The sequence below is a fragment of the Oryctolagus cuniculus genome, chromosome 9 (assembly GCF_051225735.1).
Source record: "Oryctolagus cuniculus isolate XC-2025 breed Fujian yellow rabbit chromosome 9, ASM5122573v1, whole genome shotgun sequence".
NCBI lineage: Eukaryota > Metazoa > Chordata > Mammalia > Lagomorpha > Leporidae > Oryctolagus > Oryctolagus cuniculus.
Genome location: NC_142875.1, coordinates 103,149,185 through 103,167,960, shown reverse-complemented (window position 1 = coordinate 103,167,960; position 18,776 = coordinate 103,149,185). Strand labels below are relative to the sequence as shown.

General features: G+C 49.5%; 1 protein-coding gene across 25 annotated transcripts in view; it reads right to left on the bottom strand.

Moving 5' to 3' along the window:
- CHD4 (chromodomain helicase DNA binding protein 4) overlaps nucleotides 1–18,776 on the bottom strand; it is a 33,733-nt gene that overhangs the window by 10,142 nt on the left and 4,815 nt on the right. For 4 of the 25 annotated variants that reach the window (XM_051850179.3, XM_051850180.3, XM_070049313.2 and 1 more), the window contains exons 4-30: nucleotides 18,460–18,654; nucleotides 18,144–18,262; nucleotides 17,777–18,018; nucleotides 17,421–17,548; nucleotides 17,041–17,176; nucleotides 16,731–16,909; nucleotides 16,292–16,531; nucleotides 15,431–15,634; nucleotides 15,100–15,305; nucleotides 13,990–14,121; nucleotides 13,813–13,909; nucleotides 12,953–13,144; nucleotides 12,316–12,516; nucleotides 11,995–12,132; nucleotides 11,622–11,743; nucleotides 11,346–11,519; nucleotides 10,873–11,014; nucleotides 10,651–10,782; nucleotides 10,422–10,539; nucleotides 6,098–6,222; nucleotides 5,574–5,811; nucleotides 5,262–5,437; nucleotides 1,135–1,315; nucleotides 964–1,050; nucleotides 789–877; nucleotides 556–689; nucleotides 73–217 (exon numbers count right to left, since the gene is read on the bottom strand). In XM_051850179.3, the coding sequence (XP_051706139.1) occupies nucleotides 73–217; nucleotides 556–689; nucleotides 789–877; nucleotides 964–1,050; nucleotides 1,135–1,315; nucleotides 5,262–5,437; nucleotides 5,574–5,811; nucleotides 6,098–6,222; nucleotides 10,422–10,539; nucleotides 10,651–10,782; nucleotides 10,873–11,014; nucleotides 11,346–11,519; nucleotides 11,622–11,743; nucleotides 11,995–12,132; nucleotides 12,316–12,516; nucleotides 12,953–13,144; nucleotides 13,813–13,909; nucleotides 13,990–14,121; nucleotides 15,100–15,305; nucleotides 15,431–15,634; nucleotides 16,292–16,531; nucleotides 16,731–16,909; nucleotides 17,041–17,176; nucleotides 17,421–17,548; nucleotides 17,777–18,018; nucleotides 18,144–18,262; nucleotides 18,460–18,654 (4,272 nt within the window). Of the gene's footprint in view, nucleotides 1–72; nucleotides 218–555; nucleotides 690–788; nucleotides 878–963; nucleotides 1,316–5,261; nucleotides 5,438–5,573; nucleotides 5,812–6,097; nucleotides 6,223–10,421; nucleotides 10,540–10,650; nucleotides 10,783–10,872; nucleotides 11,015–11,345; nucleotides 11,520–11,621; nucleotides 11,744–11,994; nucleotides 12,133–12,315; nucleotides 12,517–12,952; nucleotides 13,145–13,812; nucleotides 13,910–13,989; nucleotides 14,122–15,099; nucleotides 15,306–15,430; nucleotides 15,635–16,291; nucleotides 16,532–16,730; nucleotides 16,910–17,040; nucleotides 17,177–17,420; nucleotides 17,549–17,776; nucleotides 18,019–18,143; nucleotides 18,263–18,459; nucleotides 18,676–18,776 lie in introns of all 25 variants that reach the window. The other 21 variants (XM_051850176.3, XM_051850177.3, XM_089304544.1 and 18 more) reach the window with 8 other exon arrangements.

Here is an 18,776-nt window from a genome sequence, read left to right as displayed (position 1 = left end):
CCTAGGCTCCTCTCCTGCTGGCCCCCAGTTTCCCTTGAAACCTTTACTAATGGAGAGAAGTTCGACGCTCACCTTCTTGCGAATCAAGGACATCACACCGATTCTAGTGAGGACATGCTGACGGGACAGGCCTTCTCGGGGCACACCATCGGCAAAGGTCTCAGCCCCATCTGCTCCCGGCTCGCACAAATGCCGCATAAATAGAGAGACATAGGCCCTGTAGCAATGCAGAGAAACGAGTTAAACAGGGAGTGCAGCAACTCCTAGATCAGACCTTTGCCAACCAGTTAGGCCTTGACAGGCAATGACCCGGCTCCCCCTTGAAGTAAAGCCCACCAGCACGGGGAGGGGGGCTGGTCTGCAGGCTCTGTATAGCCCCCCAGGTTCTCTTCCAGGAAAGCTACAAAAACCAGGAACTCCCATTACAAACAGCTTCACCTGCCAACGTCAGCAAAGCAAAGAGCCTGTTTCCCTGGACAGCCCAGACCAGTACCATGCAAAGACCCAACAGTAGAAGTCCTTGCTCTAGACTGGTTGTCCTGGCCTTCAACTCACTTGAACTCTTTCTCTGACTTGCCTCGCAGATCTCTCACGAGCCACTGGGTGGTAAAAGCATCCTGAGGTGGCATCCCATAGCGCATAATTGCATTAAGAAAGGCTTTTCGCTGACGAGCATTAAAACCAAGTACCTGGGGGGAAAGGAAATCCAGGTGAATGGGAGCAGGTCTCACTTCATGGAAGACACAATACCAGCACTTGGCACCCCAATAGAATTGTACAGCACTTACTTCAATATTCCCCCCAACTCGGGCCAACAGAGGAGGCAATGGCTTATCTTTATCGTTCCGCAGGCCCTTGCGACTGGGCCTGCGGGGAGCTGCAAGAACAAAGGGGTGTGTGAGTGACACTGGTGGGATAGCACACAAAGCACTACTGAGCCAACTAGCAAAGCACAGCCCTCACCTTCTGAGCGTTCATCAAAGTCTTCATCACCTTCCTCTGAGGCCACCGAGTAATCGGACTGGTTGTCGGACTGGTCGTCCTGCCAATCTGGAGGGAGAGAGGGCAGATGAGCGGGGCCCACTGCTCTAGTGGAACGGCCCATGGGTGGGGGGCGGGGCCGGCCACACACACCTCGGTCCTCCTGGGAGCCATCATTGTAGTTGACCTGTTTACGGATTCTTTTTCCTTTGCCCAGATTTCGGGCTAGATCTTCTTGCTGCTGCTCATAATGGTGCCGCAGCAATTTCTCCCAGTAGTCAGGATCCACACTTTCTTCCTGTTTTATGATTTCCCGTTCTACCTCCTCTTCCTCCTGGGACAGAGGGTGGGCCAGGACTCAGGGGTGCTGAATTCAGCACCACCAGCTACCCCTGGCCCTCACGGTTCCCATTCTGCTAGCTCCTTTTCACAACTGGCCTCTCGAGTACTTGGCATGCCTGCTGGGACCTAAGAACTTAGAACAGATTAAATGGACAGCACACGGCGCCTCATAATTACGTGGAGTAGGAGTCAACACACTGAAGAAGCACACGTGTCACAGCTGTGATCTCAAGAGAGGGAGGAAGGGACAGTGTGCTTTCTTCTGGCCCTTTCCACTGAGACGCATAGAGTTGGGAGGCACAAGAGGAAGGAAAGAAAGGTTAGCAAGGCAGAGCGGGGAGGCTTCTGTAATACTGCAAAAGAGCTTCAGAGAGAAAACTGAAGGGCCACAAGCCCTGCGCTCTTCATAAACTTCACAGAAGTTTACCAACTATCTGCAAAAACAAAACAACAAGATTATATATATCCTCTCATGCTTCTCGGAAAGTCTTATAGAAGTTGTAATTTTCAGACATTTCATGATCGCTGATTAATTCCTAATCTTTTATACTAGAATTAAGCTAGTGCTAATAGCATAATATTAAAAACAAACCAGGTGGTCCATCATTATGCAACTAACTGAAACCCAAAATACAAATTTATCCAAAATCCAAAACTTGATTCTCAAGAAGATTCAGATCTCAGAGCATTTCAGACTTCTGACTTTCCAATCAGGCAGGCTCAGCTGCGAAGTCCACACAAATATTCCAAGATCTGAGAGCTCCAGCATCTGGAACACTTCTGGTCCCGAGCATTTCAGGGAAGTAACACTGTCCTTCCAAACAAGGACATAATATTCAGCGAGAAATAAGGGGGAGGCGGGTCTTTATGTTCTGATTCCTGTTTATCTCCAAGATCCACTAAGTATACAAAAGCAAGGTGAAAACATTACATACCATGAATTACTTTTGTGCTTGAAAGTAAACAAGGTGTTTGTGTGTATACAGATGTGTGCATATGTGTACATATGGTATGAACATGTGCATGTATAATTTGTAGGCACATAAAATATTTTTGGCGAGACAGGTAAGAAGCTGAACATCAGCTTCCCCTCCCCCCAGAGACGGAAAGGAGGCAGGCAGAGCACAGAGTGAGATACTTTTGTGTCTTCTGAAACTGAGCCATGTGACCACCTTGTATCTGTTGAGATTTAAACCATATGAATTACTACTTATTCAAACAATAAAACTGAAAACTATTTTCAAAGTACACGGCAGCTGTGGTCACTACCCCGACAATAACTTGTACTCTCGTGCAGTCACGAGCAGAGATGACCAAGTGGGCACTCGCTGTCCCAGTCAAGCATGCCCAGGTGCACGCACTGCTGCGGAAAGGCATGCAGGGCGATTCTGATTGAGTGCCGCTGGTCTAGAGAGCTACGTCAGGCTTTTCAGCCACAGGCACACATAAACTGAGGTTAGTAGCATCACCTTCAAGAGCAAAGACAACAGTTATAAATGAGAAAAACACAAGAATGTTTCTGGGTCCAAAGGATGAGAAAAGATGTCAGAGATAACCAAATGCCTCTTTCTGCCAATTCAAAGAACCCCAAGTTCAATGGTTTAACGGAGACCAGAGGAGAAAGCAAACTTTATTTTTCAATAAATATTTTAAATATTTATTTATTTGAGAGGCAAAGGGAGAGACAGAGGGAGAGAGAAGAGATTAGCCATCTGCTGGTTCACTCACCAGTGCCCACAACCAGACCAGGCTGAAACCAGGAGCCAAGATCTCCATATGGGTCTCCCACACCAGTGGTCAGGACACAAGTACTTGGATCATCTTCTGCTGCCTCCCAGCACATTAAAAGGAGCTGAATCAGAAACAGTGCAGCCGGGACTCAGCTGGCACTCTGCTGTGGGATGGCGGTATTGCAAGGGGCCGCTTATCCTGCTGCACCACAACGGCAGCCCCTCATTCTTCACTGTAATACTCTATCATTTATGGAGGGAAAAGATCACCACCTGTGCATTGTTTCTTGGTTTTTACTAAAAAAGACCAAGAAATGGAAAAGAAGTTAAAAAAAAAAAAAAGAGAGATTCTACTCTTTCAAACAAATAAGGGGAGCGGTAGTGTCTGAGGCACTGGGTAGGGAAGCTTGGGCACCCAGGCACAGTATCACAGCACCTGGTTTGAGTGCTGGCTCCTCCGCTTCACATGCAGCTTCCTGCTAATCCAGTCCCTGGGAGGCAGCAGGTGACAGCTCAACACATCAAGATCTCCCCCAACGGGGGAGATGTGGATCGAGTGATGGGCTCCTGGCTTCAGACAGGTCCAACCCTGACTGTTGCAGACATTTGGGAATGATGAGGGCTCTGTCTGTCTGTCTCTGTCTCTCTGCCTTTCAGATAAACAAACACTGGAGAACACTGCGGCAGAGCAGGTTAACGCATCACCTATGATGCCAGCATCCCATATAGGAGTGCTGGTTTCGATCTCTCTTGCTCTGCTTTCAATCCAGGTTGCCTCTAATGTGCCTAAAAAGGCAGCGGAAGATGGCAGCAGTACTTGGACCCTGCCACCCATGTGAGAGACCAAGATGAGATTCCTGGCATCTGGCTTTTACTTGGCCCAGATCTGGCTGTTGCAGCCATTTGGGGAATAAATCAGCTAAGGAAGATCTCTGTCTCCCTCTGTCATGCTGGGGACCAGCAGGTTCATCTGCAGCGCGTGACACCAGCATCCTTTATCAGAGCACCACAGCACCAGTTTAAGTCCTGGCTGCTCTGCTTCCAATCCAGCTTCCTGCTAATGAACCTGGAAAAGCAGCAGCAGATGGCCCAAGTATCTGAGCCCCTGCCACCCACGCGGGAGACCCAAGACGGAGTTCCTGGCTCCGGACCCAGCAAATGCAACCATTTGGGGAATGAACCAGTGGACAGAAGCTCTGTCTCTCCCTCTCTTTCAAATAAACAACTCTTTAAAAACTAGCAAATCAAAATAAAATAAAAAACCCACAATAAGATATTACCTAGGTATATATCTTACCTCTTCCTTTTGTTCCAAAGAGACTTGAGGTAGTATTTGAAACACTTTTTTTAAAAAAACAGAGTAATAGAATGCTTAAGAAAAAATGAAATTCTGGGGTTGGCACTGTGGCACAGTAGGTTAAGCCTCTGCCTGCAGTGCCAGCATCCCATATAGGTGCCAGTTTATGTCCTGGCTGCTCTTCTGATCCAGCTCTCTACTTTGCCCTGGGAAAGCAGAGATGGCCCAACTGCTTGGGCCCCTGTACCCAAGTGGGAGACCCAGAAGAACCTCCTGGCTCTAGCTCCTGATGGGCCCAACTCCAGCCATTGCTGTCATTTGGGGAGTGAACCAGTGAACGCAAATCGGTCTCTAACTCTGCCTCTCAAATAAATAAAATCTTAAAAAAAAAAAAAAAAATGAGATTCTGGAGAAGAGCCAATGTAACTGTTCTGAGTGTGAAATCTGGCTGTCAATTTCCTGAGAGCCAAGCCACAGATACTGCTGCAGCACACCTGTCCCCACCCCAAGGCACAAATGATGCATTTCCAGGCCCAACCCAGGACGTGGCTGCGCAGCCCCTCGTTCCTGAGTGGTGCCTGACACCAGCGCCCTCAGAAGCGCTGGCAGCACCTCCTGCCACCAACCACAGCACGCGGTGGGCTCTCCCAGCTGGCTCTCCCAGATGCTGAGAACCTCGCTTTTGCACACGGGCTGACACCATGCTCCACCTCACAGACGTTCTTGAGCTACTTCACTTCACTGATACAAAACTTCCTTTAACAAAAAGTCTCTGTTTTCAAAGGAAAAGGTATACCAATTCACACGTGAATTTGCATATAGGTATTTTCCTCATCTCGAGTACCGTCCTGGACTCAGTCCAACTTCCAGACCAGTCACCAAGCCCGGCACTGCCCTGGACTCGTACTCACCCCCATCTCTTCTTCCCGCACCACATACTGGGCCACTTTGAATGAGCTCAGATATTCATTCATGCCCTGCAACTCTGTGTCTTCTGTCTCATCCTGGTTGCGGTCCAGCAGTCGCTCAATGGCCTTATCATCATAGTGGATAACACTGCTATCTTCTCCTTCTTTGTTGTCTCCTCCTGTAAGAATCAGGGCCGTAACCCCCAAGTCAGCTTCAGCAACTGCCGTGGAAAAAGCAGGTCCCATGGGAGACCCTCGGCATCAGACACTCCCATCCCTTAGAGGCTGAAATTCAAGTTTGTCTGACCAGCTCACCTCCATCTGTGGCTTCGTCCTTAAACAGTTCCTCAGTGCCAAATTTGAGGATATCATCAAGCTCCTGCTTGGACATGGATCCAGTCTTGGAGCCCAGCCCAGGCCGCACCACAAGATGCGTCAGCATCATCTTCTTCTTTGCCACCTGCGTGATGCGCTCCTCCACTGACGCTCGGGTCACAAATCGGTAGATCATCACCTTTTTATTTTGTCCAATGCGGTGCGCGCGGCTGAAAGCCTGGAGATGAGCAGGAAACAAAGCCAGAGACCTATTTTCCTGCTGCCACATTTGCCTTCATGTGAAACTTCCTTTCACACTCCTGCCCCCAGACACTGCCCTCTATTATCATGTTGCCCAAAATAGGGCCATAGCTAACCCAAGTCTCTAGCTCACAGTAGGGTAAATGACATAAAAAGAATCTGGTATTTCTCACTTAAACAACTAATTCCAGCTGTGGAGTCCTCACAAAGAATCCAGCATTTCCAGCAAGTTAATGCATGCCACTGCTGTGGCCTCTGCTCACCTGGATATCATTATGAGGGTTCCAGTCAGAGTCATAGATGATAACTGTGTCTGCAGTGGCCAGGTTGATTCCAAGGCCCCCGGCTCGAGTGGAAAGCAAGAAGCAGAACTGCTGAGCACCCGGTGCTAAAAAAAAGAACAACAACAACAACAAAAGGATGAGAAACGTGTCCAAATTTCAATTAATGAAAGTAGAAGGAAGTCAGAAACACAAAACTTCATTAGTCAAATACCACAGGAACAATGGTTGCAAGCAAGGTCCACCAGTGGACACTGAAATCCATGTGCAAGTTCAAGAAACTGAGTATAAGCATAGTCTCTACCATCTCAAGACACTTATCACTTGCAACGGAAAGAAGAGGAACTTGTTAAACAGCACCTTAACCAACTGTCATCCAATAATGAGACGTAAGAACATGGTGTCCATCCCCCAAACACAGCATCACTTTCGCAGCCCTCTTGCCTTAATCTAATCAAGAGAAGCCATCAGACAAAACCAAATTAGAGATATTCTACAAAACAAGTGACCAGCATTCACAAGCATTACATCAGGTTGTTGCATAAAGGTTAAGGTGCTGCTCTGGGCTGCCCACATCCCTTCTCAGACTGCCTGGGTTCAAGTCTTGGCTCTGCTCCAGCTCCCAGCGTCCTGCTAATGCACACCCTGGAAGTAACCGATGACAGCTCAAGCGGCTGCATCTCTGCCACCCATGTGGAAAACCTGGACCGAGTTCCTGCCTCCTGGCTTTGCCATGGCCCACCCCAGGATGTTACAGGCATCGGAGTCAGAGTCCAGCTTTCTCTTTGCCCCTCAAATAAATCAATCAAATTTTTTAGATTTAGGAGCTCGCATTTGGCCTAGGTTAAGGCACCAGTTGGGACTTCTGCATCACATTCTGTAGTGTCTGCATGCAAGTCCCAGCTCTCCAGCTTTCTCATCATGCACCTGAACTACAGTTCACTCACTTTCTGACAAATAAAAAAATATACTTTTTAATTCACAGAAAAGCATCTAGAGGCTGGTATTGCAGCATAGTGGGTAAAGCCGCAAACTGCGAAACTGGCATCCCCTGCCACCCACCTGACTCTCCCTAACTCTGACTTTCAAATAAATAAATCTTAAAAAAAAAAAGAAGAAGAAGAAAGAACGGCCGGCACTGTGGCACAGCAGGTTAAAGCCCTGGCCTGAAGCACCAGCATCCCAAATGGGTGCCAGTTCTAGTCCCAGCTGCTCCTCTTCCAATCCAACTCTCTGCTATGGCCTGGGAAAGCAGCAGAAGATGGCCCAAGTCCTTGGGCCCCTGCACCCACTTGGGAGACCCGGAAGAAGCTCCTGGCTCCTGGCTTTGGATCAGCACAGCTCCAGCCATTGCAGCCATCTGGGGAGTGAACCCGCGGATGAAAGACCTCTCTCTCTGTGTCTACCTCTCTCTGTAACTCTTTCAAATAAATAAAATAAATCTTAAAAGAAAAAAAGAATGAATGAATGAATGAATATCTAGCACTGGCATTGGCACTGTGGTGCAATAGTTTAAGCTGCCATCTACAACATCGGCATCCCATATGGGCTCCAGTTTGAGTCTCAGCTATTCCACTTCCAGTCTAGCTCCCTACTAATGTACCTGGGTAAGCAGCACAAGATGGCCCAAATGTTTGGGCCCTTGCTACTCACATGGGAGACTCAGTTGCATTTCCAGGTTCTGCCTTTGACCTGGCCCAGCCCTGGCCACTGTGGCCACTTGGGGAGTAAGCCAGTGGATGGAAGATCAGTATCTTTCTCACTCTCTCACTCTCGCTCTCTCGCTCTCGCACTCTCACTCTTGCTCTGCCATCCCCCCCTTTTCAAATGGAAGGGAGGGAGGGGTGGAGGGAGGGAGGGAAAGGGAGAACAAAAAAGAAAAAAAGTATCAGAATCCTAAAACAAAGGAGAAAAATCAAGAACATCACAGGAGGAGGCATAATAACTCAATGCAATGTAGGATCTGGGACTGGATGATCCTGGAAAAGAAAAAGAACATTAAGGGAAAAAGTGATGACATGCACTTATTTTAGTTTAAAATGTAATTCCAAAATTAACTTCCTGTGTCCATAATTGTATTTTTGCTATACAAGGAATCTTCAAAAAGTACACAAAAATTCGTTTTATGGAAATAAGCATTTAGCCTAACATTTGTTAAAAAGTCCACATCCCTGAGCCAGTGCTGTAGCTTAGTAGGTTAAGCATCCACTTGTGGCGCCAGCATCCCATACAGGCACCAGTTGGAGCCCCAGCTGCTCTACTTCCAATCCAACTTCCTGCTGATGGCCTGGGAAAACAGTGGAAGATGGCCCAGGTACTTGGGCCCCTGCACCCATATGGGTAGACCCAGAGGAAGCTCCTGGATCCTGGCTTCAGATCGGCCCATCTCCAGCCATTATGGCCATTTGGGGAATGAACCAGTGGGTAGAAGACCTCCCTCTCTGTCTCTCCCTCTCTCTAACTCTGTTTCTCAAGTAAATAAATTAAAAAGTTTATTTAAAAAAAAAAAAAAAAAAGTCCACATCCCCCAGAGTACCTAGGGTCAATAACCACCTTTTTTTTTTTTTTTTTTTTTTTGACAGGCAGAGTTATACAGTGAGAGAGAGACAGACCAAGAGAACGGTCTTCCTTTTTCTGTTGGTTCATCCCCCAAGCGGCTGCTACGGCCAGCGCGCTGCACCGATCCGGAGCCAGGAGCCAGGTGCTTTCTCCTGGTCTCCCATGCGGGTGCAGGGCCCAAGGACTTGGGCCATCCTCCACTGCACTTCTGGGCCACAGCAGAGAGCTGGACTGGAAGAGGAGCAACCAGGACAGAATCTGGCACCCCAACTAGGACTAGAACCCAGGGTGCCAGCACCATAGGCGGAGGATTAGTCTAGTAAGCTGTGGCGCCGGCCAACCACTTCTGATTCCTGACTCCAGCTTCCTACTAAAGCAGATCCTGGGAGACAGCAGGTGATGGCTAAAGTAATTGGGTTCCTGCTACCCACATGGGAGATCTGGTCCCAATTCCAGGCTTTCACCTTGGCTTACCACTAGATGCCATGGGCATTTGGGAAGTGAACCAAGATAGAATCACTCTCCTGCCTTTCGAATAATATTTTAAATGGGTATTATGAAAAAACTATGCATAGATTTAAATTTTTGTATCAATAAACTTACCTATTAATTTCATTTTCCATAAACTTTTTTTTTTAAAGATTCATTTTAATTTATTTGGAAGACAGAGTCACAGAGAAAGGTAGAGACACAGAGAGGTCTTCCATCCACTAGGTTAGCCCCAAATGGCCACAACAGCCAGAGCTGAGTGGATCCGAAGCCAGGAGCTCATTCTGGATCTCCCACATGGGTGCAGGGGCCCAAGGACTTGAGCCATCCTCTGCTGCTTTCCAAGGCACATTAGCAGGGAGCTGGACTATAAGTGGAGCAGTCAGGGCTCAAACTGGCGCCCAAATGGGAAGCTGGTGCTACAGGCAGCAGCTTTAACCTACCGTGCCACAGGGCTGGCCCCTTCTTTTGCTTTTTAAAAGAATTATTTATTTGAAAGCCAGAGTGACAGAGAAGAAGACAGAGAGAAAGACCTTCCATCCATAGCTCACGCATTCAAATGCTTGCAACAGCTAGCACTGGGCCAAGGCTGAAGCCAGGAACTCCATGGAGCCTACCACCCCTAAGTAGCAGGAACCCAAGCACCTGGGTCATCATCCGCTGCCTCCCAGGCCCATCAACAGGAAGCTGAAGCAGAAGTGAAGAGTAACCAGGACTGGAATTTGCACTCCAGTACTGGATGTGGGCATCCCAAGCAGTGGTTTAGCCTACTGCACCATAATGCCCACCCCTCCACAAACTCTTTTAAGTAGACACATATAAGTTATTACTAATGGAAGACGGAAGGGTATAACGAACTCTTTGTACTGCTTTTACAACTTTTAAGTACAACATGACTTCAAAATAAAGTTTAAAAAAGTAAGCAGCATCATCTACCTAGACAGGTGAGTCTGCCACTAACTTGTTACTTGAGCTTGAAAAAGTCATGATCCTTCTCAACCTTCAGATACAGTGAGGGACAGATAAAATGCTCTCTTCTTTCTAGCAGAAAGAACAAAGGCTTGACAGGAAAAAAAAAAAAAATCTCCCAGGAATAGTCTACCTCATTCCTCCAACTGAGACATTCAACAACTTTACTCATCCACCTCAACTGACAAAGACCCAGAAGTAAGAGTAGGAAGAAACACAGGAGTACAAGTAATCGGTGCACAGACAGAAGGGGATGAGGATGCCTGAAGTCACACCGCCCCTCTCTTACCATTGAAGCGGTCAATGGCCTCCTGACGCATGTTCCCAGTGATTCCACCATCAATCCGTTCGTATTTGTAACCTTCATGTTCCAAGAAATCCTCTAACAGGTCCAGCATCTTGGTCATCTGTTAAATGAGCAGTTTATGGAGGAGTCGGACGTCATCCTTCTCCTCGTGTCCCTGACAGCTGTGTGAACAGCGCTGTTGTCCAAGCTCCCGGCCTGGCCCACGTAATACCTGAGAGAAGATGAGGACACGATGTCCGCCCTCCTTGAGGTTCTTAAGCATCTTCTGCAGCAGCAGCAATTTCCCAGATGCTCTGATGAGGGCACTGCCGTCGTACATGCCATTGGGCATCTTAGGGGCTTCCTGCGGACAGAAGCAGAGAAAACCCTGAGAGAAGCCCACCTGGAGGATTTCCAATGCGGGAAGGACCAGGAGGCGGCACCAACAACCTACCATGGCAGCCACAGGGAAGAGGTACGGGTGGTTGCAGCACTTTTTAAGATCCATTACCACATTCAGCAGAGAGACCTGGTTGCCACCACCGCGAGCATTGAGTGCTTCAAAGTTTCGAGTGAGGATGTACTTGTAGTATTTCCTACATGGCGAGACAGACAGGTCAGCTGCGAGGGCATTCAGATGCCTGATCACGCAGTCTCCAGACTGAGATCTTCCAACGTGTCTCACTCTGGGGTTAGAAAACCTAACAAGCACCACGACCCGCACCGTCATTTAAATAAGGGAAGGCATAACTCAGAAAGAACTGTGTGCCCAGGTTCCCTGGCGTCAGGTTGCTTTAGGCCTGGCTTGCTCCTGTCACCGGATGCCAGGAAGCTGAGTGGGGGCAGGAGGAAGAAACACCGCAGACTGGCAGATGCCTAACTGTACTCGCAAAATGGACTCAGTGCCTCCTGTCCCTTCCAACTCACTTCTGCATAGGACTCAGCTCCACACGCACAATCAGTTCTGTCTTGGATGGCATATTCTTGAACACGTCAGCTTTGAGCCGCCGCAACATGTGAGGCCCCAGCATGTCATGAAGTTTTTTAATCTGGTCCTCTTTGGCAATGTCCGCAAACTCCTCCAAAAAACCCTCCAAGTTGCTGCAGAAAGAAAGGAGAGAAACTGTTGGAGAAGGAGAAAGACAGGACACCAGAACCACCAGAGTGAGAAGAATTTCAGTCTGCTGACGGAGACGCACTTACTGGAACCTCTCGGGGGTGAGGAAGTTGAGCAGATGAAACAGCTCTTCCAGGTTGTTCTGCAGCGGAGTTCCCGTCAGCAATAGCTTGTGCTGCAGTGAGTAACCATTCAAGACCCGGAAGAACTGGGGGAGCAGATGGAGAGAGGTGCGATTCAGTGATATCTCTGCAAAATTCCAGGCTGTTCCACTGCCCAACAGTCAGGCCTCCCACTCCGTCATCCTTTGCAAAGGCCTGGCCACCAACGGCTGTCACATGTGAGGAAGGCAGAGGAAGACAAAGGCAGACAGACAGCATTCTCCCTTTTCCTCTTCTGAAAGGGTTCCCTTAATGAGCAGGTGGCGCTAGGAGACACAGACCCTCTCTGACCTCTCACCTTAGACTGATTGTTCTTCAGCCGATGGGCTTCGTCCACAATGAGGCAGGCCCAGTCAATAGAACCCAAAATAGCCATGTCGATGGTGATCAACTCATAGGATGTCAGCAGCACATGGAATTTCACAGATGCCTCTTTCTGTGTGCGAAAGTAACCTGGTCACTACTGGGCAGCTCCAGTGTAACCACAGCCAGGGATCTGGCACGGCTCTCCCCTCCCAGGCTTATCCTCTTGCCTCACCCAAGGACTAGGTCACAAGCAGACAAACTAAGCCCAAAGCAGCAACTCTCCATGGAGGGCAGCCCCCTCCCACTGAGATACCTTCATGCGAGAGGCCTTCTTGCCGCCACGGATGGCATTGTCTTCAAAGGAGAACTCATTCTCCCGGATGATGGCACGGCTGTCCTTGTCACCCACGTAGGTTACCACATACATATCTGGAGCCCACATTTCAAACTCTCGCTCCCAGTTGATGATGGTAGAAAGAGGAGCACTCACTAGGAAGGGGCCTTTGGAGTGACCCTTTGAAGAAGAGAAGCAGAGTCACAACCAAGGGCCTCATCAAGCAGAGCCACAGACTGGTACCTGTGCCGCTCCTACTCTCACCGTATCTGTGAAGCACCCTGCCACTCCTTTCCAAAATGCGAAGGTCCACCTTGATGGAGACCTTGAAACCACACTTCTTCAATGAAGTCTTTCCATACTAATTCCACCTTTGATTCTGCTCACCTCCACACAGATTCATTCCCCTGGGACTGAGGCTCTGCACCCATTGCTAGTTCTAGCCATGGCTCCATTCCCTTGAGTCTCTGCTGTATACATGTCTATCTTGCTATCATTCAAGTGTTTTTCAAGGTCAGAGACTGACTGTTCCTCCTTTCTGACTCTCCTCAGTATGCAAAGAAAGACTATAAACACAAAACACCCTCACACAAATCTAACAGCCCAGCTTTCTCACCTCCTTATAAAGGGAGTAGAGGAAGACAGCCGTCTGCACAGTTTTCCCAAGGCCCATCTCATCAGCCAAGATGGTGTCGGTGCCTTGAGCCCAAGAGAATCGCAGCCAATTCAAGCCCTCCATTTGATAGGGATGCAGGGTTCCCCCCGTGGCGTCCAGGTACTCTGGCTGTCGCTCGTACTTCACTGTTGGCTGAAGGATGAAATTATAGAAGTCAGGAGCTGGCAAGGAATTCCCTTCCTCCCATGACAAAGCAGCTGCTTTCTCTGTATCTTCACTAGATCCTCCCAGGAGAGCCACAAAACGTACTGGCAAGAAAGCGCCTCATTGGTTGCTGCCATTTGGTGTTTGATTTTGGATCTAACACAACTAGACAACTAACCTATTCAGTAGCCCTGATCTTGGCCCTACCCTGATCACTGAGGAAAAACCCCTCATCAGATTCCTTAGCAATACTAGAATTCAACTGCTCAGGATCCACTCAGCAAGTATCACACGTCCCTCCTAGATTTATTCTCTTGTCCTTACCTGTCCTCACACTGTGGCACACAAACAGAAATCAGATGAACTGAGCCATGAAGACCCAGGCTGCAACACAAGTTTCAAAGAAACTCAGTTGTGTGACCCGCTCCCCAGGTAATGCTTCCTCACTCACATAAAATACATCATCTATATTGTTTGTGCTTTTTTTCTGATGATGAAAAGGGAGAGTGATCCTAGTGTTTTCTGATTTCCAGAGATGTAGGGAAGCGGCCCTCAAGAAGCACTCTCGGCTCCATTACTTGCTCTAGCGCCACCGAGAGGTGAGAGCAGGTAACAAACAGCCCATCCAGCACTCTCTGCCCCTTCTGCTGACTCACGTCAACTGTCGGAGTCTCAGGAGGCCGCTCCAACTTCCTCAGCTTCACTTTCTTGAGCTTCTTGCCTGGTCGTCCTTCCTCACCCCTCATCAGCTCCCTAAAGCAGACAGACATCACACAGCTGCCCAGGGTCCTTTCAACAAGAAGCAACTTGACTCCTCTCCCCAAATCACTCACCTGTGATTCCAGTAGCTCTGCTTGAACAGGTCATAGTCCTGTATCTCCACATCCTCACTCTCCCAAGACGCCTGATCATAGGGTAAGTCCCGCCACTTGATCAAGTAGTGGACGTGGCCCTTCTTGTCCACACTGCAAGGTCATGGAGAGAAAGTTCTCAGAGCCAGGAGGCAACCCTCCTCCCCTTCTAAGTCAGACTTGCTCTCAAAACAACAGGGGCTGCCGGCATTGTGGCATAACAGGTTAGGCTGCCACCTGCAACACTGGCATTGGTTCGAGTCGTGGCTGCTCCCTTTCTGATCTACCTCTCTGCTAATGCACCTGGGAAGGCAGCAGAAGACAATCCAAGTCCTTGGACCCCTGTACCCACACAGGAGACCCGGAAGAAGCTCCTGGCTCTTGGCTTCAGCCTGGCCCAGCCCCAGCTGTTATGGCCATTTAGGGAGTTAACCAACAGATGGAAGATCTCTCTCTCTCTCCCTCTCTCTTACTCTAACTCTTTCAAATAAATAAAATAAATCTTTAAAAAAAAGGAAAAAACTGACAACAATGTACATTCCAAACCAGACCTGAAAGTATACCAGAGGCCCAAGCTTTTCAGAACCTCCGGTATACCAGTCTTTGGACCAAAAACTACCTCTAATCTATAATCCACTATGGTTCACTCTATCAGGATTCAGTCGGTTAATAATAAAGTGCCTTCCTAGTGTAGGTTACTGGTGACAAAGATTTCCTTTTGTCTTTTAAAATTTTTATTTGTTTATTTGAAAGACAGACAGCCAGCCATTCCTTGATTCACTCCCCAAACTTTGCCTTCAACAGCCAGAGGTAGGCCAGATGAAAGCTAAGAGCTGGGAACTCAATCTGGGTTTCCTATATGGGTGGCAAGGACCCAACCACTTCAGCCACCATCACCTGCTGCCTTCCAAAGTGTGCACTGACAGGAAGCTGCAATTGGGAGGACAGCCAGGGCTTGAACTCAGGCTCCCCAATATGGGATGCAGGTGTCATAACCACTAGGCCAAATGCCGCTCTCACATCATTTTCTTAATCCCTCTGGCACAAGTCCCATAAATGTCCTGTGCACCTCCAAGGTGCCCATCTTGATACCTGTGGTTGAGGATTCGATGGATCATCATCCACTCAGGTTTTATCCCATAGCGATAGAAGCGTTCCTCCATCTCTGCAAATTTGGGGTCCTTGTTCTTTCGCTTCCGGCTCTTCTCTTCATCACCACCAAAGTCCCCAGAGGGTGGCTCATCCATATCATTCTTCCGCTGATAGTTCCGGAACATCACCTGACAATGTAGCTCCAACTGTGTGCAGAGAGAGAAAAGTCAGCCCCCAAGGAGCTGTGTTCATTCCTTCTCCTAAAAGGCTCTTGTTTTCTCACCACCCTCTTCATTATGGCTTCCGCCTCACCAGCCTATCACAGACATACCTGCAGTTCAGACACCCAGGAGCAGTGCCAGTAAGACATGCCTTGCCACTTCACAAAGAACTGCCGCTCTGGCCGCCCCTCCAAGGGCTTGGGTGAAGGAGTGTTGGGATCAGCATCTGGGGGCCGAGGCACCGGAGTGGGAGATGGTGGCTGGCCCCACTTCCAGATTAGGATCTTCTGCACTTTACCCTTCAGAGCTGGACACTGAGGAAAAAGAGAGATAACTCAACCCCGAATCTCAAACAGGGAGGACACGGGACGGCCCACAGCCTCAATCTCATCACAGGATTACTAAATCTCATTTCAAGTAAGACCTAATCCCAGGGCCCTTCTGGAGAGGGAATGCCAGAATTCCCTCTCCTTTCTGAACTTCACCACCACTCCTACTTGCCTAACAGATCCTGTAGCTGGACTTCAGCAATTACCCAGAAGTCCACACAGAAAAATCAGACCTCAAGCCCAGGGACCCTCCCACAAGCGACCTAAAAGCAGTAAGCAGCCCCATTAAACAATCCAAGCACCCAAGACCCAAGTCAGGCGTCAAGGCAAGGACAGACAGAAGCTCTCAGCTAAAGAAGCAGCTCTGTCCCTCTTGGGCAGCTGACAAAACAACAACTCCTCTGTTCAAAGTTAGTCCTACATTTTCCCAAAACAAAGGTATCCTGAGACCACAGGAGGAAGGAAATACCTGTCTCAGGCTGAAAGTCTCAAATTCTCCAATGACCCCCGACACACACACACACACACACACACACACAAACACACACCTCCGCCTCACAACAGCTACACACAGCAGTGGGAAATCCTTCCGCTAGAATGCTCTTCCCAGCTCGCCCACCCCGGCTGAAGTTGGTCACTCACTGTACAGCGGGGGCAGAGCCACTCTCCATTGGGAATCTCGGGCAGCGGCGGGTTGAGGCAGTGGATGTGGTACGACGAAGGACAGGTGTCGCAGCACAGCAGCTCCCCGCCATCCTTGCACACCCGGCAGAACTCCATGTGGTGGTCATCCTCCTCTTCGGGGTCTCCCCCCACCTCTTCCAGGATCTCTTCGCCTTCCGAATTGTCCTCTTTGGCCTCCCACTGGATGCCCTCCTTCTCCTGTAGTCAAGGACCACAGACTCCCATTATTACCACCCCACCCACCCAGGTCCCAACCCCCGCCCATCACCCTTAGGATGTTTCCCAGAGCTCAGGGCCAGCAGCACAACCATTTCCATCTCCACCCTAGCCCCGAAGGGTTAACCCGCCCACCCCCACCTCCACGGGTGCCCAGAGGCCACAGTGGCCAGACACTCACGCAATGTGGGCAGCTCCACTTGCCCTCCGGAGCCTTCTCCATATCCGGATCCAGGCAGACCATGTGGTAGGCGCGGGGACAGGTATCACACAGGATGATCTCGCCGCCTTGCTGGCACACCTCGCAATAGTCCTGGTGGTCTGTCTCATAACCATCCACAGCAGTCACCTCCTCCTCGCCTGGGCAAGGAAGAGGGAAAGCCCAGTTATTAGAAAAAAACCACCTCCCCCCACCCCATCTCCTAAGGGAGATTCTGCCCCAGTCACTCCCACGTCACCCCTCCACAGACAGATGCAGACAGGAAACACACCTTTCTTTTTCTTTTTAGTGGTTCGGAGTTTCTTGCGGCTCCGGCTGCTGCGGCTGGTGGAACCATCAGAAACAGAATAGCTATTGATACTGGCATCATCGAAGTCAGATTCCACATCTAAGTCATCATCCTCACTCTAGAGAATGAAAAGAATGAGTCAGGTTAGAAATGCCAGCCAAGAGGAAGGAGAGTGGTGGAGAGGGGTGCACTCTTTCACCAGGGCCATCAGCAGCCATTAAGGACTCTTAGACAGGGAGCCCAGCTACATGCCGTTCTGTGGCCAAATCCCCACATTCTACGTGAAGGGCGGGTCCCAACATGAGGCAGCACCTTTCTATTAGACACGGCACCTTGGGCAAAGGGATGGGCTGGGGACTCACCGAAGATCTCTTACGCTTGGAACCAAAGCCTCCCAGCTTAATTTTCAGGGGTGCTACTTTCTTGGGTTTAGGCTTCTTGGCATCAGGTACACGAGGGCTACCCTTGGGCTTCCTCCGAGCATTGGGACCTAAAAATCAGAATGCATCCAAGTAGATATCTCACAGGGGTAAAAGAGTACGGAAAATCAAATCTCTCCCTTAGCTTGCTTCACGTGTCGGGCTTCCCCAATCTCCTTCCTAAACTCAAGACCCAGTGCGCCCTCCCATCTGCTACCTCAGGGCCAACAGGGCAGTCCATGCTCTGTCTGACATCCTAAGTCCACACCAGGCCCCTCTCCCACTGCATCCCATCTCACCTTTGCCCTCCTTGGTCTTGGCTTTGCGGATAGGCACCTCCACAGGGGGAGGTGGTGGTGCCACTTCGGTGGCTGTCACCATGCTCTCCACCACAGCCACTGCAGCCGCTGCCGCCGCTGCCACCGAAGCCCCAGAACTCCCTTTGAAGGGGTTGTTGGTACTGAACTCCCGCCACTTAGCACCCAAAACCATCATCATCTTGGAGACAGCAATCTTGGGGTTTTTGGCTGCAATGAGGGGTCTGGTAGAGGAATGGAAGAAAAAAAAAAAAAACACAGAAAAGAGAAAATGTTTAAGAGTAAAAAAAGAGAAAGAGAAGAGAGATCATAGAAGAAGTCTCCTCCCACCAAGCCCCTGCTGGTTTACCGGACAAACTGGCTGAAGGCCTTGTAGTTGGTGAGGGTGCGATAATCCTCCTCCGAGAACACATGGTCAATGTCTTCCATGCCCCAATCTTCTAGGAGCTGAGCGGATGATTTAGGCTCCTGCAGAAGAGAGCAAGGTCAAGGTCCTGCCACCCGGTGCCCACACTTGCTAAGGGAATTTGAGTTCAAACTATGGCTCGTGAGACCCGGGTAACAGAGTTAACAGGAAATAAATAGAAAGAGGTGGACAGAGAACGTTCCAGGGGGCTGCAAGGACAGAAGTTAACAGCTAAGAAAAGGTGACAGAGGTCCAGCACCTTGGAATCATCGTCATCGTCATCTTCCTCCTCCTCCTCCTTCCGTTTGGATTTGTTCTTCTTCTCTTTCTTAGGCCCAAGCTTCTTCTTCTTCTTCTTGCCAGGGGTATAGTCGCTGCCCTCACTGTCTGAGCGCAGAGCCACCTCTTCCTCCTCCTCCACAAACTCCGGCCCCTCCCCAGAGCTGTCCCCCAGCTGCCGGCATAAGAGCAAACGCTGGAGCAGGGAAGGGGGAGAGGGAGACAGACACGCACATGCTACACACATGCTGACCTCAGGACAGCCCTGAGGCTCATCGCCAAGACCCAGCCCGCCAC